General features: G+C 40.5%; 1 protein-coding gene across 2 annotated transcripts in view; it reads left to right on the plus strand.

Annotated features, from left to right (window-relative positions):
- The first annotated feature begins 2118 nt into the window (after positions 1 to 2118).
- The window catches only part of BMP5 (bone morphogenetic protein 5), a 255498-nt gene continuing 231814 nt past the window's right edge, over positions 2119 to 25802 (plus strand). For both annotated transcript variants that reach the window (XM_029595693.1, XM_029595694.1), the window contains exon 1: positions 2119 to 3354. In XM_029595693.1, coding sequence (XP_029451553.1) covers positions 2868 to 3354 — 487 coding nt within the window. In that variant the 5' untranslated portion in view covers positions 2119 to 2867. The remainder of the gene's footprint in view (positions 3355 to 25802) is intronic.

The following is a 25802-nucleotide window of genomic DNA, read 5'->3' on the forward strand; positions in this document are numbered from 1 at the left end:
ACCCGAGACCCCCCCAGGAGGAGCCCGTAGGGGTCCGGGTCGCTGGGACTTAGGAGATCCGAAGGTAGGAGTCAGAAGAGTCGAGCAGGAGTTCAGTGGTCGAGGCAGGCAGAAGACAAGCGAGACGAGCAGAAGTCCAGTGGTCGAGGCAGGCAGAAGACAAGCGAGACGAGCAGGAGTCCAGTGGTCGAGGCAGGCAGAAGACAAGCAAGACGAGCAGAAGTCCAGTGGTCGAGGCAGGCAGAAGACAAGCGAAAGCTGGAAGTACTGGAACGATGCCGCAGGGAACAAACAGAGCAAGGAAACTGGAACAAGGCAGGACCGGGACGTCGCTGGAACACAGGAACAAACAGGAACCAAGGAACAACAGGAGCAAGCAAGATCCAGTTGGAAGCAACTAAGCACTCACAGGAGCGACCTCGTTGCAAGGCGAAGTAGGAGAGACTGAGCTGGCTTTAAATAGGGAACCAGCGTCTGACGTCAGATTGTGGGCGGTTCAGCACCTCCTGGTGCTGGACCTACAAAAGCCGTCCCCTCGCGCGCGCGTTCCTGGGCAGGGGGAGCAGCTGAAACGAGGCTCGGCGGCGTCTCCACGAGGGAGATGCCATTGCCATGCTGCCGGGCCGGCCTGGACATCGGAGGAGCGCGGCAGAGACGGAGGGACGCGGCAGCGCTGGGGAAGTCGGCCCGGAGGTAGGAAGCCGGTCGCCAGCCTGGCGACCGGAATCGCAACAGTCACTTGGAAAATTGAGCGTCGGTTTTCTGAACCCATTGACAGCAACCTCTCCTGGGTTTCTGCTGCTAAGGAGGTGCTAGGGATGCACTATTGTCCCTAGCGCCTCCTTTTTAGCATGACCCCTCATTTATATACAAGATTGCGCGCCCAGAAGAGGTGAGCAGGCACTCGTTGGGAGAGCAGGCACTCAGCACTGAGCACCCATTTTCCCATGCTCCTTACAGTATCGGCCTGAAGGTGTGGCGTTTATTTAAAGAATAAAAACTTCACTTTTGCTGAAAAAAATGTTGTTTTAGTGCTACACAACTGAAAAAAAGAAGATATAAAAGTTTATGTGGAACCTATTACAGTATAAAAATTACTATGTCATGTGGTCAGAGTTGGCCGGGAATCTCCTCCCTGAATCCCAAAAATGAGAGAATTTAGGACTGAAGTATTACTTTTATGCTTACAGGCAAAAAGCAAATTTGCATAGACTCAGGGATACCCTCCTCCGCAGGCTCTAGGACAAAATAAAAAAAAAAAAAAATCAGCATGAGCCCCAGATTCCTTTCTCTGAAAGCTCTAGGAAGAAATGAATGTTTAGGACAGAAGATCCTCTCCAGACCCTGCAGAAGAGAAGGCGAGATCAGCATGGAGCTGGGAATCTCCTCCTCAAGCTCCCAGAGGAGACAAAAATCAATGGGGACTAGATTGACTCTCTGAGCCTGAGGAGTCAGCATGAGGTGAAATTAGCTTTGTGATTATTCGTAGGTTTCCATCTATAACCTTTTGACTAATATTGTCAGGGGCAAACAAATCAGGTGTTCTAAAACTGGCCTGAAAAGATATATATAGAAAGTATAATTTAGTGCAACTAATAAAGTTATGGCATGGCAATAATTAGTAGTCAGTTTAACTCAAACAAATATGCATATATTCTAGGAACAGAGAAACTGCACCAAATCCAATAATTCCTTTCCACTTGTTAAATGTATATGTGTGGGAGGTGGGAGGAGTTGAAGTGGGGGGGGGGGTGGAAAAGGAAGGTTGTGTTTTGTCCTTCCTTGGGAATACAAATTTAGACTGCGTTTATCGAAGCTGGGTTAAAATGTCTGATTTCCACGGGGTGTTCTTAGTTTTCAGCTACCACACATTACAAAAAAAAAAAAAAAAAAAAATATATATATATATATATATATATATATATATATATATATATCTATCACTCTGCGGAGGGTCTTTGGTGAAAAGTACGCTTGAAGGAGATTAAACATCTATGCTTTGGCATTAAAAACGTGCGTGCCGGTAAAGAGCCGAAAGGGAGGCGTCCTATGGCTGCAGAAGGGTTAAAAGCTCTTTGCTTTGCCCGTTTCAAATTACAGTGTGAGAAGCCTCTTCATTCCCAGCAGGCTTCTGCTCAGTGTAGCCCTTAGATCTCCCTTGAAGAGGGCCGGTATATTTGACTGCTGGAGGTGGAAATATCACTGGGAAGCAAAAAGGAGCTGAACGGATTTACAACCACAACAACAAAAAAATGTTTCTCAAGTAAACTCAGGCAAACACGTTCAGTTTTAGTAGTTCGGGGTGTAGATATGTTTTGTTTAATAGAAGGACGATAAGACAAGATGTTGAGGTTATCAGCAGTTACGTGTTGCAGCACCCGCGTAGAGATGAGGAATTCGCCGTGAGACAGAGGAGCAGAAGGTTTGGGATCCAGATCCAAGAAACTTCGGGGGAAAGGACCTGTCAGAAGATTAGCTCTTGCTGATGCAATTAATGTATCTGCATGGGAATGCACAGGCTAACCGTGGTAAAATTCTAGTAATCCGATTCTGTTGTGCAGATACCAAAAAAAAAAAAAAATCCAAACAAACAGAATAACCGTAGAAACTTCAAAGTCTGGATTTCAGTTTTTTTCTTAAAAGAAGCCTAGCCGCTGGCATATTTCGAAAAATAAAAAATATTAATAAAAAAAAAAAAGGGACCGCCCGCCAAAGATGCAGCATTTAAAGATGAGATTGAGCTGAAAAGGCAACGCGATGTTTTAGCCAGAAGATACATAGGGCTTGCAAGGACTACAAATTAAAGACAACGGGATTTAAAAAAAAAAAAAATCCTTCACTTTACTAATATTGAAAAAAAAAAAAAAATGAATGTAACTGCTTTTCTGGTTAGGACCATGCTAGGATTGCTCTGGAGCTGCTGGGCTCCGACGGGACACGCGAAAGGAGGACTGGGAGACAACCACGTCCACTCGAGCTTCATCTACCGGCGGCTGCGGAACCACGAGAGAAAGGAAATACAGAGGGAAATCCTCTCCATCTTGGGCTTGCCCCACCGACCCAGACCCTTCTCCCCGGGGAAGCAGGCTTCCTCTGCCCCGCTCTTCATGCTGGACCTGTACAACGCCATGACGAGCGAGGAGGCGCCCGAGCAGCTGCAGTACTCGCCGAGAGACGCAATGGGCGAGAGCCGGGGGGCCCCGCGCAGGTACCCGGCCGCCGCCAATGGCTACTCCCGCGGAGCGCAGCCAGCTCGCTCCGCGTCTCTGCTCACACAGAGCCCTCCCTTGGCCAGCCTCCACGACACCAACTTTCTCAATGATGCCGACATGGTCATGAGCTTTGTTAACTTAGGTAGGTTTGTTGTTTTTTTTCCTTCCCAACATTTTTATGGTCTTGCTGGTTTGTTAAGGGTGAAGTAGCTGCCTTGTAGGTGGCCGTGGAAAGGGATTCCTGACGTTTGTATACACAGAGTCATTTTCTATAACTGGCCCTCCCCTCCTTCCCTCCGGCTTCTGTTTTCCTTCCTCCATTGATGTAATTGAAATCTTAGCCCGAGGCACTTGAACTCAGTTTTGACTTAACTTGGAAAATTTAAGATGAAGCTGTTACATTTCGGAACATTTTCTCTTTTTTTCATATTCAACTCTGAATAAATGAATTAACAAAAATTTATTTTTTTCAGATGAAAAGCACATTTTCTCGCTTAGCCTCATTTCATTTAAAAAGGGAACTGTTGGAAAAAAAAGCTTGGCAAGTGTTTTTACTGACGTGAAATGACTTAAAGTTGTGTTAATGAGCTAATGCTACAATGAATGAGTTGCAAAGCATACATTTCTTTCGTATTACATCTAAATGCAGTCGATTTCAACTTGACTTGTTAGTTTGGAAGGTCCGCATAACTCAAATAACTCAGTGACACTCCTTCACTCAAAAAAAAAGAATAGTCAAAGAAAGTGAAACGATTTAAAAAAAATCCCAAGCAATAAATCTACAGTATTTGTATAATAAAAAAAATTGAACTCTGTTAAAAACGTAATTTGCACATTCAATGGCAGGAATGTTTTTTTAACATAATAAACAACCCTTCCTTTGCGACAGCTACTACAAATGTTTCTGCTTAACACCATTATTTTGTAAGAACATACGATCTACCATACTGTGTCAGACAGGAGATTTGTAGAAACTTGTAACTGTTAATAGATCCACTGAAAAAATGTCTATCTACTGGCAAACTGAGTACAGTAACCGCCCTCCTCACCCTGCTTTTCAGTATTATATCTTCTCTGGCATTACTGTCACTTTCTAACCAGATTTCTAAAATCCTCTGATCACTGAAATAGTCACAAGATTGCATGCAATTATTATTAGCAAAAAAAAAAAAATAATAGCCAAAGAAAAAATGCACAAGCTGTGTAAGTCGTATTAGAAGGAAAGCAATAGATACAGTAATTTTAAACATCTGAAATAATCCGGGCTTTTTTATTTTTTATTTATTTTTTATCAGTGGTACTAGCGGACTGATGAGAATAAAACTGCCACATATTTAAGAAAAGGTACAGTAGGGTCTTCACTCATTTCACAAACATTTAAGGCTGGTTGCTGATGGGTGTGGTTTCAGATCTTGTTGATGCAACAATGTATTTTAAAAGCAAGTAATAGTAAACTTGTAAACCGTTGTGATGGCGATACCGAATGATGGTATATAAAACTCGATAAATAAAATAAAATAATGTCATGATTCAATAAGTAGTCTTGTCAAACATCTGTAGTCTATTAAAAGCTAGTCTATACCTACATGTGCGTGAAAACTGTTTTCAACTAATCTGACCATCTCTTACTTGTTTAGGTTACGTTCACTAATACAGAAAGATAAGAGTTATGAGATCATATGTGTTTTCATGCCCCTGAACTTTCTACTGGTATTCAGAGGTGTTTTTTCTTTCTTTTTTACGTTAACATCTATTCTTTACATTTACTTGATTTTCTGTGGCCTGAGCTTCTTCCTATTGTCTTTCACAGCATAGGCTACTAGGTAGTGTGGTAGTTCAGGGCATGCTTCTTGCTAGAAAGCCAATAACAAATATTGATGCATCATTTGGATTATTCTTGGCATTTGTATTATACAGTTCCATGATTTTGCACAATCCTCACATACACAAATAAATAATTTAGGACACTCTGGGATTATACCAAACAATGATAAGTCATGCAAACATATAAAGGAAGAAAATAAACATTCGGAATGAATACTAACACTAAACTTTAATAGCTGTCAAATAGGATTTCCTGTAATTTTAGATTTAGAAAAACTGTAAACTTCTCCAAAAGAACATTTTTTCTCAGATCGCAATATGCATGCATTTTAAGGGGATTAATTATGTTTCTTTTATACATTCCACTTTTAAAGCACTGTCTAATCTTACTTTGGCCCATGATCTGAGATGTTTATGTCATTTGTCAAACTGGTATTTAGTTTGAAAGAGCCAACGATGTGTCACAATCTGAAGTCTAGCAAAATAATCATATTTTACCATAACCATATATCATAATAATTATGAGGATCATACTCATAAAAATCCACTTCTTTGCCTTTGGTTATGTTTGAACTCTTGACAAATTGCATTTGTTTTAATAACTGTGTGAAGCTAGGTCGTTCAGAAAGAGATTTGGGGAGTTCCCATCAGCAGTTGCTGTTTATTTAAGAGTGAAATAGCTTTTGCTTTTTAATATGCACATCATATTTTATCTTTAAGGTTTTTCTCCAGAGAGCTTAAGAATCCATATAAATATTATGTAACAAGCTAGTGCAAGGTAATTCAGGCATGAAGCTTGGGGGATCCAACCTTAAATTATGCCATGATCAGAATTCAGAAACAATTATCTTTTTTTTTTCCTATAAAAAGGTGCATTTTTAATATAATTTTAGCAAGAAAGATGCTGTACATGTTGAGTCAAGAAGGAAATGATTACTAAAAGCATCCTGCTGGAGGGGAAGCATATACGGGCCCTAGCGTCAGAAAGTAATTTTGTTCTAATAATATTTTGACATAAGATAACAGATTTTTAGAAACTTAAACAGAACCAGATATGGGGAACAAAAGTTATAGTTATATCCTGAGTTTGATTTTTAAAACCGCCTTTGTCAGAATGATATTTGAACTTCTCACCTTTAAGAAAACATCATGGCTAGGGGGGAAGGAGGGGGACAGAAATTTTAATTAAACATATCTCCTTAAAACTGCCTAATCTAATCTACTGCAGTGCTACTCAGCCTTTTTTTTTTTTTTTTTAATTCAGGGAGCCCCATGCACAGGAAGACAAATTCAAATGTGCTTTGTTATGTTAAAAACCTTTAATTTGCTATATTATATTTTGCTTTGGAGTGAAAGAGACTGGAAGCCCTTATGTTGAGTGAAACCGATCATTTTCTTTATTCATCGCCATGCAAAAACACAATCTAAACACATGTAGATCGCGCCAGTTTCCAGAGGATAGGGTGTTTATTGTTTGGTTTTAAGAGGGGTAATAAAGGAAGTACGGCGGCTAATAGTCTCTTTTAAATGGCTGGTAGCAGTTTTCCACCTCTCCGCCGGGGCGTGAAGGAAGAACTAAAGCTGTACGGAGGATCCAGCCGTGGGACAGATGCTGAGATCTTGAACTGCTGTGCCGAGCACTCTGCAGCCGATAGCAGAGAAGACGGGGCTGTCCACGTACGCTTTCTAGGACAGGAGCGGCAGAGCACTTCTCGCTTCCGGAGAGATAATGGCAAGGATACTATCCCCCCCCCCCCCCCCCCCCCCCCTTCCCTATCAGTCCTCTAGCAAGGACGTCCTGACTCCTGAATGACAAAAACAGAAGTCGGCGAGCCTGCCGTTTCCGGAACTGAGCAGCAGCCAGTCTGCGTGCTGGCACCCGCCCGCACCTTTTCACTTGTGACATTTCCTCTCAGAAACCGAACCCGCCGGGCAGATTTAAAGCGCCTGGAGCCGAGTCAGCTGCAATGGCTTGGGCTGAGGGTGCGTCCTGTGGTATTAACGCTTTGCTTCCCGAACAACTCTCCCTCCCCCCCCGCAAGCCCAAAAGGGAGCGAGAAACCGCCTCGAGCATCTCCCGCCCAACAGATTTTAAAGACATCACCGACAGCAGAAGAGGAACGCTTTTAGCAGATGTTTACAACTGTTTGGCGGGCCCGGGATATTTTTTTTTTCCCCTCTAGGAAGGATGGCTGATACAATTCCGCTTCAGTATAACCCCCTCCCCTCGCCCCTCTCCCTTTTTTCGTTTTGCTTTTCCAGACTCCTGTACCTCCGCATTCATTCTAAGGGCTGATGATAATCCAAGATGAGCGAAGAGACTATTATCCAGAGCATCATTAGGGGACCTTAAAAAATGAAGTTTTCAGGTACAGGTTGCCTGGGAGGAAAAAGGGCCCTTGGGATTAATATTCATAGATTCCAAACGATTGTTAAGGGGCAGCTAAGAATAATTTGTCGCAGTCCCTGCAGGACTTCTTTTGACTATCAGCTCACGCCATTTTACGTCGCTTAAAACGCGTGTGAAGAGGTTTTTATTTAAATCATGACAGAGGGAATAAGGCAGAAAAGTCCTGCGAGCGATGCAGGATGCACCCGTCCACCTTCAGCGTCTTCTGATGTGAGCATTTCCACTGGCACCCAGGGGGTTAACAGAGGCACTGGCGGGGATCAATCTTCTCAGTGCCTCCAAACATTGTGCTGGTTTCTCCCCCCCCCAAGTTTTTTAATCAATTGGTCCGGGGTGGGCAGGGAGATTAGAATTCTAGGTTCAGTCCTGCCCTACCACCGGGCAGAAAATGAAGTGTGCCAATTGCAGCTTCTGACCGAAAGAAAAGCTCCCCGGGGGCTCCCAGGAAAACGAGCCTGTGCAATCCTCAGTTAATTGTTTCCCACACTCCTCTTTCCTCCTCTCAGCTGTGCAGCGTTTCCCGCCCTGGAGCTCGTGCGCGACTCTCTCGCTCTCTCTCTCTGGGCGGGGGGACACAAGAGGACGAAACGACGCCCTCTCTTGCCTATGCAAAACAAATAAAGAAAACCGCCACCTTTATAAAGAGGCCGCGCAACAGAGTACGTGGTTTCATGGAAGTCCTGGAACCCCCGCCAAGTTTGAGCACGAAACGGAAACGCATGCCTTTGCTGGGAAGCCGCTTTTCTTTTAATCCCGGTCGGGGCAGGTGAATATTTTTCATTGGCCGTGACTCACACAGCTGATGCCTACGTTAAGTTCCCGGGTGTTGCACTCGATTTGCAGCCTTTCCGGCTACGCCTCGTCCTCGAGTTTCCCCCCATGTGCTCAACTCTTAACAGCGGCTACGCGCCCCTCCCCCATCCCAGGCTGAGGTTCCCCCCTTGAAAGGAAAAGGGGGGGCAGCATCTTCAACCCCCGGCTAAACCTCGCGCAAGTCAGTGGCCCGGGGAGAAGAAGTGTAAACGTCGGACGTAACTGCAGCGTTTCTTCCCCCGTTGAAGGAGCATCTCCGGTGCCGACTGCCCGTGTACGTGCGTGCGTGCCCCAGCTCTCTGGCTGTTTGCACCACCGATTTATTTGTCGCCTCCTTTTTCCTTCTTAATAGGCACCAGATAGTTGAGGCAATAAATTAAGTGACACACACATATCGAACACATGATTTATTTTCTTTCTTTTTTTTTTTTTTTCCCCCCTCCCTCCCTCCCTACCCTAGCAGTATTGGTGTCAGCTGTTTGGCCTTTACCTGACCGCGCCTGTTAACTGTCAAACGATTTATTTACAAAAGGAAAAGGTGGGGAGTTGTCTCTCTTGTAAAATGACCCGGTCTGTATATGCTAGGATTGCATTACAGCGATGATTATCCCGGAACGGACGTTAACATTGCGCCTTTGTTGCTGCGAACAAGGGCCTAGACCTGATTGTTTAAACAGCGCTTTACAGGGGGCGGGGAGGCCAGCGCTTTCTTTCCGAGCAACCCCTGCTGCTGCTGCCGGGAAGGCCGAGATAGTTGATCCGCAGGCCTCCTCGCGTTCCTTCTGTTATTTTTGCCTGCGGTTCGCTTGTCTTTTTTTTTTTTTTCTTTTTCTCGTTTTGTTAATATTCTTGTATTATGAAGGTGTGTGGTTTGTCCGAACCGCTTATAAATTAAGTGGCCTTCCTCTTCGCCACCACACCCTCACCAAGCTAATTCTTATCGGATGACCGTCTGCCCCCCCCCCTCCCACCACCCCTTTGTTAATTGTAGTTAATTGCTTCCCCTGACAAACGGTTAAAGTTCAGGACGAGAGAGGGAGAGAGAGTGAGTGAATCCGTTTCTATTCTTACAAGTTTATGACCGCTTCAGTAATTTTTCAGGATCTTACTGTCCGATTCACTAAGGCTTTTCTTTCATTCTGTGTCTATGGGGAAAATGCCTTGATAAATCAGTCCCTAAGTCAGTGGTTCCAGACTTGGCCAAAAAAAAAAAAAAAAAAAAATTCAAATTCTCAATTTTCCATGGTTCTTCCAAGGATACAGTGAATGATTAACACAATTCAGATGAAAACTGTAGGTAGAAAAATCACTTTCTCAATTAGTTTAAAATTTCAATAAAGGATTGTATCCCAGATGCTCTTTAGATCTGTGGTTCATACAGCGGCAGAGGTGAATTTTCCATTAAAAGCAACAACATTATTAAAATGATTCAAAATATTCACACATTCTTTTTTTCATGGCTTCATTGCTTTTGCTGTTATTCAAGAGTCTAATTGTATTTGTTTTGAAACATTTAACTTGGTATAATTTGTACTTTGGATTATATTGCATTCTCTATTAAAAAGATCCCCTGATATATGTTTTTCAGTTGCTCATACTATATTTGTGTTTCTATTTAGATGTTTTTTTGTGATGCCTGCATGGGATTCTGAAAAAAGATTATCTCAGTAGATCCATAATGGTAGGAATGAAACAATATAATAGCAATAAGGATTGTAAGGTCCATCTATTCTCTCACCTATAAAGCCCACTTGATCTCAGGTTTTCTCTTCACTTCTTCAACAACTAAGATTGTTTATCCCATACTTTCTTGAACTCTCTCTTTACTTTAGCAAATCTACTACAGTATGGGACAGTTCCATGCATCCATTACCCTTTATGTGAAAAAAATATTTTCTGTTCCTTCAGAGTTTGCTCCCTTTGAACCTCATCTCATGACCTTTTGTTCTAAATCTTGGGAAACCAGAAAATGGTTGTTTCTTCTTTATTATTTTATATTTCAGGTATTTGACTGTCCTTATCATATTCCACCACCCCCTCTCTATTCCCTTTCTTTTAGTATAGAGAATACATATTTTTGTTTTTATCTTTTTTCGTAGCACTTAGAATCTGTTGTATTTCGGTAACTCTTTACTGGAATAACCCAGCTCGGTCTATATCTGGGTGGTCAAACTGCAATCCTGAAGAGTCTCAAACTGGTCAGGTTTTCAAAATAGCCTTATGAATATTGGTTTGCATAAGAACACATTTTATTAATTTGTTTTTCTTGGTGTTTTTATAATTTCATTTTTTTCATTACTTTCATGTAAAATGTATTTTTACAAACATTTGTGTATATGCATAAAATCAATTTTTATGCATGCAAATTATGCACATAAATAAATGTACATCTTTGTTGATTATGCATGGATACATTTGTATGCAGTCTCCAGTATATGAAAATATCTCATGCATATTCATTAGGGATATTTTGAAAACCAGACTGGTTTATGATCCTTCAGGATTACATTCAGTGTGATAGTCCTGGTCTGTATGCTTTTGGAGATATGGCCTCCAAAATTGGACACCATATTCTCTCACTAATAACTTAGATAAAAGTTGTATCATATTTTTTTTTTTAATTGGTTACACCTTTGTTTTTGTACCCTAGCAATCCTTTGACTCTGGCCAAGGCCTTTTCTCACTGCAACCTTGAGATTTTCAGATATTGTGTGTATCTGTGTCTCACCCCCATCATGTACTGTTCCCATGGATTTCTGCACCTTAAATGTATGCGCTACACTGTTTTTCAAACTGAAAATTCGTTTCTTAGTACTTGACCACTCTTTGAGTTTTCTCAGTCACTTCCTTATTTTGCTTCTCTATTAGGAGTGTCCACTATATTGCAGATTTTAACATCATGTGTAAAAAGACTACTTTTCCTCCTATCCCCTCAGCAGCATCGCTTGTTAAAATATGGAACAGAATCAACCCCAGGACTGATCCCATATATGCTATATTCGTAACCCCTCTTTCATTGGAAGAGGGGTTACGAATGTATACCACTGTCCTTTGTTAAATCTCTATCACCCATGTTGAGGTTTACTCTTAGGCTGTCCAGTTTATTTCTGAGTCTCCTATGTGAGTGAGACAGTGTCAAAAGCTTTACTGAAATTCAAATATTTCACATCCTGTGCATGCCCCAGATCTAACTCTTTGGTCATTCAGTAAGAAAAGGGAGTAATCAAATCTGTTTTCCATGATCTCCTGTTAGTTCCCGGTCTGATTTGGACCATGGAACTCATTAGATTCATGATATTCCATTTTTCTTTCCTTTAGTAGTGACTCCATCAGTTTATCCCCCACTGAGGTCAGACTAACTGGCCTGTAATTAACAGCTGCCTCCCTATTTGTATGTTTATGAAGAAGGATGACAACTGCCCTTCTTCAGTCCCCTGAATCACTTCTACTTACAAAAAGTGACTGCAATATCAAAACAAACTAGAAAGGGAAAAATGCCACCATTCTAGATGTAAAAGATGCCTTCTTTCTATTCCAAAAAGTAACTGAAAAGAACTGTCAGTAGTTGCTAGCACTTCAGTGAGATCCCAGAGTATCCTAGGGCTTCTCCCATCTGGACACATATCCACTTTCTATTTGCTATACAAACCCTTTCTTCTGAAAGTAGTGATATCTCTAACATTTATATCCCTGCCAAATATCAGTGCCCCTTCTCCATTCCCTTCTTTGTACACTGAACAAATGTATTTGAGCAGTAATTTTACTTTTTCTTTGTTATCCTCAACATTTTCTTTATCTTCAGCATTCTTGTTTTACAGTTCTAAGTCTTACAATCCCACTTCTGCATTTCCTTCTTATGCTGATATATCTGATAAAGTATTATCTTGTTTTACTACATTAGCCATTTTTCACACTGCTTGTGCAAGAGCAAAAATGGTCTGGCTGGCAATAAGGGGATTAGTGCCTCCACAACTTGCGTCCAACGCATGGCGAAACTAATAGCGCTCATCACATGCAAATGCATGCTGATGAGGCTATTAGTTACTCACCTGAAATTAAAAAAAAAAAAAAAAAGTGTGCCCAGTACGCAGGCGTTAATTTCTGAGCACTCCCAAAAGTTGTACAGAAAAGCAGAAAATACTGTTTTTCTGTACATCCTCCTACTTAATATCATTTCAATATTAGGTAGGAGGAACAAAAGATTAAAAAAAAAGGTTTTAAAAAAAGTGCTGGTGGTCAGATTTGGGAAACGGATGCTCAATTAACCAGCTTCCATTTTCCAAACCTGTGGCTGTGTGCTGATTTAGAAAACGGACACCGATAAATTCAGAGTCCATCTTCTAAACCAGCAGATGACTGTGGACAGCTGACCTCTCCCGGGCGCAGGCTGTCAAGGAGGCGCTAGGGGAATGCTATTGACCCTAGTGCCTCCTTGACAGCATGACCCCTAATTAGAATGTTGCATGGTGCCCCCAGGAGAGGTGCCTGGGGGCGCATTAGGTAATTTCTGTGCATTTTAATTGCATCGGCCCCTTTGAGTTTAGTGGATGGATCTTGTAAATGTAATATTGGGCAAAACAGGAGGGTTTGCATAGTGTCTAAGGTATGATTTGTACGCTTGCCTCTGAGGAACTGGATTGGTCCTAAAGGTTTACATAACAGATTTCTGGACACAATACCTTGTTCCCGGCAATTTTGTGGGCTGTTGAGCTGTGTGTGGGAGAACTGGTGAGAGAGACACAGTTTCTTGTCAGGTAAGTTGTCTGTGAGTTCAGCTGATTTCCTGGAAATTCTGACTGAACCAGATCTGTGTGAGTACTATGAATTGGACATTTATATGTTTCCTTGGATCTGAAACACTTGTGTAAATAACAGATGGTTATTTACCCTTTTAAATAATACTAAAGCATTAAACTAACAGCCAACAGATTCAAAACATATTAGAGAAGGCATTTTTGTTCACCCAACATAAAATCAAGCAGTAGAATCTGTTGCTATATGTAAGCCAGGACATAAGGGCAATTTTCAAAGATTTTCCCAACAGCTGTTTACCTACAGAAAAGCCTGGCTGAAATCCCACTCTCCCATCTTGCTGCATAGTTGACAGGGTGCATACTTTTACCTATGTAGAAAAGGGGAAAAGTCAGGGCAGAGAGAAATTGGGGAGAAAAGCAATACACAGATATTCTATGGGATAAGGATTTGCGGCCCCCAAATTTTTGATTAGGTTTAGGTTTCTTTTTTCATTTCAGGGATTTTTTTTTTTTCATTAAGATTTGGTTCATTTAATTTTTATTTGATTCAGTTTGTTTAAAAAGTGGGAAAAACAATTAAATAAAGAAATTTGAAGACAAAACAAAACAAAAAGAACCAAAAAAAAAAAGGCCTCCACCAGGGCCAGGCCACAGGGTTCAGGTGTGATCCAAGGCCTAGGCCGAGGTGTCATGGCCCAGCCCAAATCTGGACTTGTTGCCGAAGCCAGATCCGAGGCCTGGTCCCATTACCTAGATATAGGACCAACACCAGGGTTTAGTTTGAGGCCTTTTCCCATCACCAATGCTTAGGACCATGCCTTCCATTTTCTTTCTTTTTCAGACTTTGAAAAATGACTTTGTCTATTTGAAGGATGGTGCCACTTTGATGTATGGCTATTGAAATGTATAGCCGTACATCAAAATGGCGCTGTCCACACTGGAGGAAGGCACCACAGAGATGTCACTGAAGTGCATCCTTCAAGCAGACAGCATCATTTTTTGAAAATTAAAGAAGAAAGATGTCGGGAGGCCTCAGCAATGGAACCAGACCTCAAATCAGGCTCTGGTGCCGGGCTTAAGCCTTGGTGATAGGACAAAGCCTGAGCATATACATACTGAAGTTAATGCAAGGGTATCCATAATCGGGTTGTACATATATTTAAAACGAATGAGTAAAATGCAAAACATTTGGGGGTAATTTCATATTTGTGCATTAAACAAAAATGGACCTCCAGTAGGACCAGACCCCAGCACCGGGCCTAGGCCTGGTCCTACTGGAGGTCCATTTTTGTTTAATGCACAAATATGAAATTACCCCCAAATGTTTTGCATTTTACTCATTCGTTTTAAATATATGTACATCCCGATTATGGGTACCCTTGCATTAACTTCAGTATGTATATGCTCAGACTGCAGCCCTGTTCCCTGACAGCCCACATTTTGAAAGAGAATCCCTGTGTGGAATTTCTCTTTCAAAATGTACTTGCAGGAGCCTACAATAATGGTAGGCTATTTATAAACTGCCTATGTTATGTTGCTTTTCTGAATAAATCCAAGCTTGAACTCTATAATCTTGTGGCTTTCATTAGTAGAAGCTCAAAGCCTAACAGTTTGCCTCTTTGGTCTCCTGCCTACCTTCCTTGCATTTCTTATTTTTTTTTTTAATTTTTTATTTATCAGAATTTTCAATTATAACATAGAAGAATACTTCTTGAACAAGAAAAGTATCTAAATATACACAAAAATTAATTTATATTAGATATTCAAACAATTTACTTATCAATATACTTTAGTCCACAATCATAAGGAGTCAATAATAGAAAAAAAGAAAAACATTTCATAGTATTTACTTAACACAATATATTACCCAACGTATAATTATTCTTTAATAGGGCTCACTGATTCAATGGTATCTAGTTGAGGTCTTTCTCCAGAACCAGCCACATTTGTTTTATCACTCAGAAAATTTTTCAATTGGGAGGGAATATAAAACATATAAGAATTACCTTTATATGCAACACAACATTTGCATGGATATTTAAGGAAAAAGGTTCCTCCTACCTGGAGAACTTTCATTTTTAACAAGAGAAATTCTCTCCTCTTTTTTTGAGTAATCTTTGAATAATCTGGGTACACTCTTATAGATAATTTAAAAAATTTCTCCAATCTATGTTTAAAGAAAAGGCGAAAAACCCAGTCTCTGTCTGTCTCAAAAACAAATGTGACTAATAAAGTTGCAGTCTGTGCCAATTCACTATCAGAGGTTTCCAACAATTTGGATACATCCGATATACCTTCTAATACATCCATTACCTGTGCTCCATCCTGATCTAACTTTTGTTCTTTCTTTTTATACATTGGAATGTAATAGCTCTTAGCAACTGGAGGTATTGCATTTTCTGGTATTTTAAAAATTTCCAACAAGTATCTTTTCAACATGTCTTTAGGTAAAACATGTGATAACATTGGAAAATTAACAAATCTCAAATTTCTTTTTCTGTTAACATTTTCCAAATTTTCCATTTTCATCTGTAATATTTGATTTTCTCTTATTACACTATTTTGAACCATTCTAAAACTCTCCTGATCTTTCTTAATCTGCTCTAGATCCTCTAATTCTTTAACTTTGCCAGTTTCCAAATCTAATATTTTTTCTTGCATAATGTTTACTTTATCTACTATAGGATTAACTTGCGCTATCATAGAATTTTGCAGAGTCACTATTGCATCCATTATTACTTCCAGTGTTACCACTTCTGGTTTAATTATTTGTGGTACAGATAATTTCAGTAGAAAATCAGTCAGCCACTTTTGGTTTTGGTTGAGATCTTCCTTGTACCAATTCCAGTGAGGTAGTCTGTCCTTCCAGGACTTCCGTCCGGCTTAATATCCCAGACAATTCCAGGGGATTGGAACCTGCTTGGGAGTCCCCTAATACTGCAACTTTGGCAGACAGGTCACCCCCTTCCAAGCCCTGGGCTCTGGATATGGCCGGATTCGCAGGTGGTACCCTTTGGATCGGGGATAATGATAGTGAAAGGTCTATTGGGGAAACCACCAGAGCCGCCCCTGGGGATTTTTCCCCTTGCGCCTCATCCGATCGCTGAGTACGTTGGACATGAGTATCCATAGGACCCTTGAAACAAGAACCAGGGGTAGAAGCAGGTTCCACTCTTTCCCTGGCCCTTCTTTTCCTTGCTGAATGAGGCATTACAATGCTAAATTAAGCAGGCCAGTCCGAAAACTCACATTTATATTGTATTTCAACAGTTGGCTCCTTAGCGGGGGAGATAAGAGTTAGAGGATTTACTTACAGTTCTGACAAACTATCACCTCCAATCCTCCAATTCCGAACAAAGCCGAACTAAGCCGCACGCCCCTTTGGAGCGCGCGGCTTAGGAGACGCGCCGGCGGCGACAAGCGCCGCAGGGGGGCTGATTGTATGGGCCTCGGCGTCTCTCCGTGACGTCACAGGTGGGCGTGTCCGGCAGCGTCGTCAGGGCCAGGGAACCTCACCACCGTGGCTTCGGGGCCGGGCTCACCTTCACCTCCAGAAACAAATGCAGACCCGGTAAGAGCCTCTCTCTCTCGCTCCTCCTCTTATTTTTTTTTTTTTTTTTTTTTTAATATTCTTCCCTATTCGATTATTCAAGTCCTTTAAAATGCTAATCTTTTCGTATTTGACTTTTTAATCACCTTTCTTGAAAACCAGACTAATTTTTTTAAATTTACTTTTTCACTTTTAATATTTATCTCTAAAAATTTATAACCCGCTAATCCACAAAGCTCAGTGGGACACAAAATACATACTGTTTATGATTATAATTGTGTATCACGAACAGTACAAAACTATAAAAAAAATTTATAATTGCATTGCAATAAATAAAACAATCATTAACTCCATACTCTATAAAAATTTGGAGCCCTTTCAATGGCTTCTTTTTTAGTTTAGCCTATAGTTCTTCTATTTCCTCAAGAACTTCCTACCCTGACAGAACCACACTGACAGGGTCATTTATCAAATAGCGTAAAGGCGTTTTCGCATGTGTTAAGGGGTTTTCACATGCATGAGATTTGTGCAGTGTTCTCTCAACCTAGCTTGATGGACTCTCTACCTGGGTAATATCAAGCTAGGTTGAGAGAACACTGCACAAATCTCATCTTTGTGTGAGTTTCCTCACTCCGAAGGTCATCAAATCTTCAAAGGAGAGCACTGTTCTGTTCGTACGTCTCACTTTGAATGTCAAAGTGGCCCCTAACCCCTACACTAATACCTAAACCTCACCTCGAGTTACTAGGTGGGCCTCCCATAGAGAGGGCATTATGGCACTTATCTCAAAGTGCAAAAAAGTTATCGCAATTTGCGGTAACTTAGTGCTTTGCATAGGTATTAGCGCAAATTGTGATAAGCTTCCTATTACCATAAAACATATCCCTTTTTCTATCGCATGCGATATTTAGTTGTTATCTGTTAAATTTGTGGACTCTTATTTGACTTAAGATTTTATAAAGTCAATAGATGGATCTAAGAACAAACAGTCTTTCAATGTAACTGACCTTCAAGCTGAGAAGTCAAAAGTGAGCACAGCGATGATTCTCAAAATGTATTTATTCACAAAAACAGTGTAGATCCAACTATATTCATAACATGAACACCAGGAACAAGAAAAATACGTGGCAACTAATTAAATATATGTAATACAAGGCAAAAGGCAAAATAGAAGGTAAAAATGCAGAGACAAAGCTGAAGAGATGCTGATGGTTGCCAAGGCGACCTGAACGCTTCTCTTCAGTACATTTAAACTAGAAATTTGTGACGTTCCTCCACCGTTGGAATCAACTGGAGCCCCCTGTCACTCCCACGAAGCTCCTTCCATCTTAGCACGAGCTTACCTGTCAATTCTGAGCACACGCGTGTGCTGCGATCAAACCCTCGATCACAAACACGCGTCAGGCACGCATGTGCGTGCGCGCCTCCGACGTCAGAAGCAACGAATCAAATGAGCCCGATCGAGTTCCACCAGAACCCCCGGCTGACGCGCAAACCAGTGCATTTTGATAAATCCAGGCCTAAGGTACTCCCCAAATATAACAAAGATGTGCTCTTGAAGTCTAGGACCTTAACCTCTTTGTGAATAATCTCTGCCTTTTCTCCTATTTTAAATCACATCAGAAGATTACTGGGTTTCTAACTTTAGAAACAGTTTTCTAACATGTAAATAATGGGTAGATTTTAAAACATTGTGCGCGATTTTATAACATGCGCATGCTGGCGGGGGAATAATTTTGCAAATTCACGCGGTGACGCATCGTGGCCTTCCTCAGTTCCCTCCCAGTCTGCTCCAATTAAGGTGTGGCCTGGGAGGGAACTTCCCAACCCCCTAGCCTAACCTCCCTTCCTCTATCCTGCCCTCCCCCTATCCCTATCCTAAATCCCCCCCCCCCCCCCCCAAATTCTTTATTCTACCTTTTGCTCCTGCTTCTGGTTGCTGTGCCGGGTGCCTCTAGCCCCACCCCACCCCACCCCTGGACCGCCCTTTTTGCTAACCCCGGGAATTACATGTGCGTGGCTGGGCCCTTTGAAAATTGGCCCAGCGCGCGTAAGGCCCGGCCAAGCACGTACACGATTTAAAATCCGGCCCAATGGGTTTAGAATTGTCCCCCTTCTTTGTCGTTTCTATTTCCATTTGCCTGAGGAGACTCCCAGTGTTTAAAATCTTTAAACTGTATTATGTCTTCTCCCCCTCCTCCTCTTCTTTCTCATTATCATCTTGAAGTTCCACCTTCAAAATAAAGGTTGAGAGCTATGATGCACAAGTTCTATCTATGCCCCGTTTTCCTCTTTACTTTGCCCAAGTTTCCAGATTTTGACCATTTTTTTTAAATGTAATTACCCCAAACTGCTTTCTATTTTTATCCGTTTTCCCTGTATCATTTTCCCAGCATTAAATTAGCCAATCTGCCACCACAACTTATGAGTATGAGAGAAAAAAATGCGTGAAGCTTGCTGGGCAGACTGGATGGGCCGTTTGGTCTTCTTCTGCCGTCATTTCTATGTTTCTATGAGGAGGTTTGTACTCGGATTTTTTAGCATTGCAGCTGCCTTCACCGACAGAGCATAGAGGTCCAGCTGCTGACACATTGAATATGGGGTTAAGCATGATGTTATGGCCCTTCATTTTTTTTTTCTTATCATCAAGAAAGTGTCTCGCCAGTGTAAGGGTGGGGATTTTGCGAGCCTACTGCTCCAACTTGAGCAACACTTGATTTTCTGTTTGAAATCTTTATATCCTAGTGGTTTGAATCAAAAAATCGAGTGGGCCCCTTTTTTTCTGAATGTTCTTCTTTGACTCGGTTTCTCTGTTCTGGGGATTGTCGTCTACTTTGACAGGTTGAACCCACTGTATGATTGTCTCTTTTATCTTATTTTTGGATTGGAGGGTGCTGGTCATGTGATTGGAGCTGTCTTTGAACCATTTTGACAGGGACATTTTTGCTCTATTTTTTCTGGTGGCTGTCCTTCCTCAGATTTGAACTGGTGGGTGTTGTTCATGTGACTATTTGGCACTAATTCTGTACTTATTTTAGTTTTCAGTTCTCAGAATGTGCTTTAGATTTGATGTGAACTTCTTTAGTTCTTGCCGTTTTGTTGAAGTTTTCTTTTCTCTGCAGATTTGTATTGCTGTTGTGTGGGGCAGCTGTGTTTTGGGTTTATGTGATCCTTGTTGAGATGAATTATCTATTGAATTTTCCATTTATTTTTATTGTAACGGTTTGTCCCTCCCAATAGCTTGTCAGTGAAACACGTACATGTTGGGGCCCTATGCTTCTTGCAGCTATACTTTGGATGGTTTGAGTGTTTATCTTTGACTAAAAAGATATGCTTTATTCTCAACTTTAGAGATTTATGCTTTTGGATTTTTGTACCTCCTCACTCTATTCTTTGGATGTTTTGCTGTGAGGTTTGGTTTTTTTCCAGTTTAATTTTTGGACCCCACAATTTATGAATACATATCAGAAAATCTCTTTTTCTTTTGACCAAATCTTCTGTCAAGGATCTTCCTTTTCTCATCATCTTATGCACTCCTTTTTGAAATCATCCTTATAGCTGATTTTCAAGTTTCTTCTGTGGCTACCATGTTTCAAAAGTATTTTGATTATAATATCTTTATTGTAATTCTGCTTCACTTGTATATCATATTCCTGAGAATATACACACTCAGTAGCCTTTTCTTTAACTTTAAATCAAAGTTCTTCCTAAGAAACTCCTTATAATCCGAAAAATCATTTTTCGGTTTTACAATTCTTCTCTATACTTCTGTTAAACATTTTCCCTCTTTTGTGATATAATTACCTACATTTATATTCTTTGATTTATTCCAGTATTTCTATCTTCTGCAGATATTTCTAGCTAATTAAATTATTTTTGTTGATTAACACTATTTTCATCTACTTCTTGGTGTTCAAGCTCATTCGATAGGTTCGATGGATCATATAGAATCTGTTTATTTCTTTAGATCATCTTTCCTAAAAGCCATTAGAAACCAAAGACATGAAAGAAAAACTTGAATGATAAAAGGAATGCTGGTTATTTTGTTTGTTTTAGCTGCAAACTGAATTATCTATTTTTTTGTACTAATACTAACTTTTTATAAAAATAAAACATCAACGTTGAGGTTTGTCTTTTCTGCATCTAATTTTGTTTTTTATTTAATGGGCCTTCTTCCTTTTGTGACCCATTGACATATCTTTAGTAGCTCATTTCTGGGTCCTAACATTTGGACACTGGTAAAGAAGCAGAGTCTTAATGTTCTGCTAGTTTCTTTTGCATAATCTAGGTCAACAAGTTTGGTTTTCAGGGTATCCCTAACAAATATGAATGGGGTATATTAGCATACAATTGAAGCATTGTATACAAATATACTTCATACATATGTATTAGGGATATCCTGAAAACCAGATTGCCTTTGCTGCCCTCAAGGAATGAAGTTGGACACCCCTGGAGGAGACACCTTCTACCCAATGCTACAGGCAAACAATCTATGTTTCAGTTTGGGTCAGGGTTTCCAATAGTCCTCCTTAAGCAGGCTGAGGCCAGAAGAGGAGTACAATCAGCAGCTGTAGCTGGTTGCTTTCAGGTGAAGGCCCACCCCTACTCAGTGAGAACAATAATATGCCGGCTTGTGGCCTTGAATGTCAGAATGATTACAGAGATCTTGGCCTGTAGTAGACTCTGCCCTTAGAGTGAGATCTTCACTACTTTGGTATTTTATTATTTATTACTTAAATGAATTATTTGTTTAAAGATCAAAGCCGCTCTAACTGAAGTGTAACAAAATCAAACAAAATAAAGCAGACACTGAATGATACAAATCATCTTTTACTGACAATCCAAATATACACAGATAGACAAAACAATTGGCTAAATGCTAGACAATGTAACATCCCTTCTAACCCCCCACCCAAAATTAAATTAGCAGTGTCAAGCCAATGCCACCTTATCCCGTACCCCAGTATTTAACTCCCCCAATTTACAGCCCCCTCTAATTCACAGAACTCTTCCAGATTACAGTATTATCCTAATACTGAGCATTAGATTAAACACATATTTTATCTGTTTTTAGTTCATGCTATCATTTTGTATAATGTTTTAGCCAGTGATTCATTATATATGTTTTAGTATATTCTTTACCTTAAATGAAGGAAAAGGTAGATTACAGATTATGTTAAACAAATCAATAAATCTGCTATAAACTTGCTGAGAACAGACAAATACCTCCCTAAATAGGGTCATCTTCACCAACTTTCTGTGTGTGTGTAATCTAATGTTACTCTTGTCTCCATAGGTAATATGTTCCATAAATTGTGACCAGCAATCTGGCTTTCTTCACAGGCAGTTCTAATAACTGCAAAAGCCCGTGAAGAATACCAGTCTTAATTTATCTGATCAATATGCAGCTTCTGATCAATATGCAGCATCCATTCTTCTCAACGTCAAACAAAGAATTTTGAATTGGATCTTTGAGCTAATTGGTAACCAGCATAGCAACTCCAGAACAGGGTTACCCTTTCCCTGCTGCAACAGTCAGTAAGAATCAAGGCTGCAGCATTTTGTATTAGTTGTAGACTATATAGATATTTTTTGGAAGGCTGGAAAGAAGAGCAATACAATAATCCACTTTTGTAGATGCTAAGGCATGTGTTATTTTGATAAGTTCAAGAAATACTCTAAACTGACGACTTAATCAGATATATGCATAAAATGCTTTAACTGTTACAGACAACTGAGGCATTAAGCTCAAACCCAAGGTTCAAAACTCACTGCTTAGTATCCTTGAAAATAACACATGTTTTCTAGCTAGCAGCACTGCTTTCCCCTCTAGAGCTTGTCAAGAGTCTTGTGTTCATACAGCAGTACTTTGCAGGGGTTAATAGGCAGCCAACTGCATATGACATGGAAACAACAAGCCTCAAGACCACCGTCTTTTTTTTAAGTTTAGTTTTTTTCTTGTTTATTTTTATTTATTGCTTGCTTAATCTCCTTTCTAGTCAATAGAAAACCAAGAGAGTATAGTATTACGTTTTAGTAAACCCTAAAGGAGCATTTCAGCTTTGCCAGCTTTTTCAGTCAATGAATCACACATGCTTTTTCAGCAACCAGTTGTGGCATACATATAAGATTACCAACAAACCCTGGTGCCTGGTTAGCAAAATGTAAAATGAGTTATTACATGTTAGTAAATAGGTCCCATTGAGATCAACGAGGCCTATTTACACTTTATTGTACTTTAATACATAATCCCCTGCATGTCATAAAGGACAAGCTAAGTGTGTCCTGGTTTTACCCCACATTTCGTTTATGCACTTGTAGACCTGGCTCTGTTAGAGTAACAGCTCATTCTAGTGTGCTTCTTTTTTTATTGACCTCTAGATTATGATTTGTTTTCCTTCATCTATCATTCTTTATTTCAAAAATATTGAAATTATAAAAAAAAGAGAGAATTTTTTATTTTTTTTTGCTTTGAATGTACCTGAAAAAGTTTTTATTATGAGTTTTTGCCTTCCTTATCAATGCTTTGCTTCTATCTTGCCAATACATATGATATTTTCAGTTTTTTTCATTCAGATTGGTTGGTGCAGTTAGTGTAGCTGGGTTCAAAAAAGGTTTGGATAAGTTCTTGGAGGAGAAGTCCATTAACGGCTATTAATCAAGTTTACTTAAGGAATAGCCACTGCTATTAATTGCATCAGTAGCATGGGATCTTCTTAGTATTTGGGTAATTGCCGGGTTCTTGTGACCTGGTTTGGCCTCTGTTGGAAACAGGATGCTGGGCTTGATGGACCCTTGATCTGACCCAGCATGGCAATTTCTTATTTCTTATGTTCAGATTCTTTTTCCATGTTTCGAAAGATATTCTTTTGGGTAGAATAGCCTCTCTCATCTCACCTTTTAACCATGCCAGAAGTCATTTGACCTTCTACTTTTCTTAAGGAATGGAATGCATCTGGTCTGGTCTTCCAAAATGGTATTTTGCAACAACATCCATGCCCGATGTAAATTCTAAACTTTTGCAATTGCTCCTTTCAGTTTTTTTGAAAGTTAAATACTATTGCAGTAGATTTCCTTACTGTCTGCCCTCCAGTTATCAAGTTAAATTTTATCATGTTATGATCTCCATTGCCAAGTGACCCCAAACCATTACCTCTCGCACTAAATCATTGTTGGTTTAGTTGTTTGATATATTTATTACCCACTCCTGCATAGTTTGCAGCTGGGTGCGATCTACATACATAAAATAGGTCACATAGTACCAACCTAAAAAGTATAATGATTTAAATAAAATAAAAATATTATATAATCATGACTGTCAGCATTGTGTAGTAAGATATCTAATTAAGGAGGATCAAACTTGGTATTAAACAAATAAGGCAGATTTTCAAAGACCTACGAGCGTAAATCCAGGATGATTTACGTGCATAGGGGGGTTACGCGGCCTGGCCTATTTTCAAAAGACCCGGTGGCACGCATAAAGCCCTGGGGTGCGTGTAAGTCCCGGGGCTTGAAAAAAGGGGTGGGTTGTGGGCAGTCTGGGGGCTGGGTCAACGGCTCCTTGCACAGCAGCCATTTGCCGCTGTGTCAGAGATCATGTGCCGGCAATCGGCCGACGCGAACAACTTGCGCCAAGCTGGAGGCAGGCGCAAAAGGTAAAATAAAGATCGTAGGGGTTAGAGTAGGGCTTGGGGTGGAAGGTTAGGGGAAGGGAACGGGGAAGCCAGCGTGGCTCGGCGCGCGCAAGGTGTACAATTGTGCACCCCTTTGTGCTCGCCGACCCCGGATTTTATAACATGCGCGCACCTGCTATAAAATCGGGCGTGTATATGCACCCACCAGGTAGCGCGCGCACATATAGGCCACGTGCGCTCCTTTTAAAATCTACCCCATAGTTTTTAATACTTGCTTGAAAGCTTTCAGCTCTTTAGTGTTTCATATAGCTGCAGGTAAAGAGTTCTAGCATACAGGACTTGCAATAGAGAATGCTTTCTCTCAAATCTCACCCAAATATGCAACTTTAGGGGAAGGGACGATGATTAGCGTTAAATTAGAGGAGCAAAGAGCGCTTGTTAGGGTATAGACCTCAAGTAGAGTGGTGAAGCAGGGAGATGACACGTTTCGTAAATTTGAAATTATAGATGCTAGTTTGTATTGAATCTACCAGTGCAATGGGAGCCAGTGTAGTGATTTGAGGATGGGAGTTATATAATCATGAATGGCTATTCCAGTAAGAAAATGGGCTGCTGAATTTTGAATAATTTCAAGGGAATGCAAAGTTAGGGAGTAGTAATCAAGCGCAGATAGGACAAAGGACTGGAGAACTGTCTGAAAAAGTACTGGGTCGAGAATTGGTTCCACTAATGATTAGGTCTAAAATAGGTCCCCCTATTGTTAGTTCTTGTACTAGCTGCTTCATGAAGCAATCATTTTTTTAAATCAAATCTTTACTTCCTTAGCATAAGAACATAAGAAATTTCCTGCTGGGTCAGACCAAGGGTCCATCAAGCCCAGCATCCTGTTTCCAACAGAGGCCAAACCAGGCCACAAGAACCTGGCAATTACCCAAACACTAAGAAGATCCCATGCTACTGATGCAATTAATAGCAGTGGCTATTCCCTAAGTAAACTTGATTAATAGCCGTTAATGGACTTCTCATATCCTTATGATTTGCACAGTCAATACTGGGGTTATTGAAATCTCCCATTATTACCGTGTTGCTAATTTGGTTAGCTTCCCTAAATTCTGCTAGCATTTCATTGACTGTCTGTTTATTCTGGCCAGGGGGACTGTAGTACACCTCCACAGCTATTCTCTTCCCTTTCTCATATGAAATTTCTATCCATAAAGATTATACAGTGCATTTTGTTTCTTGCAGAACTTTTATCCTGCTTGACTCTATAGCACCACTTTGAACCATCCTATCACTGTGATATATAATTTGTACTTTTGTATCACAGTGTCTCATTGGTTATCTTCCTTCCAACTGGTCTTTGAGTTGCCAGTTATAGCTGCCTTTTCATTCAGTGCTATGCATTCTAACTCACCCATCTTATTTATATAGAAATATTTCAAGGTATGATTTTGTTTGTATTAATAACCTGCTTATCAATTGACAGGGATACTTTGGTATCTTTCTGCTCTGTCTGCTCTTTACTTAAATGCACCTGGGCTACTTTAGCATTTATTGCATCCTCTCTATTGGGATGCCCTAACTTTCTTGTTTTGTTAGCATCCT

The sequence above is a fragment of the Rhinatrema bivittatum genome, chromosome 3, assembly GCF_901001135.1.
Source record: "Rhinatrema bivittatum chromosome 3, aRhiBiv1.1, whole genome shotgun sequence".
In the NCBI taxonomy this organism is placed as follows: Eukaryota; Metazoa; Chordata; class Amphibia; order Gymnophiona; family Rhinatrematidae; genus Rhinatrema; species Rhinatrema bivittatum.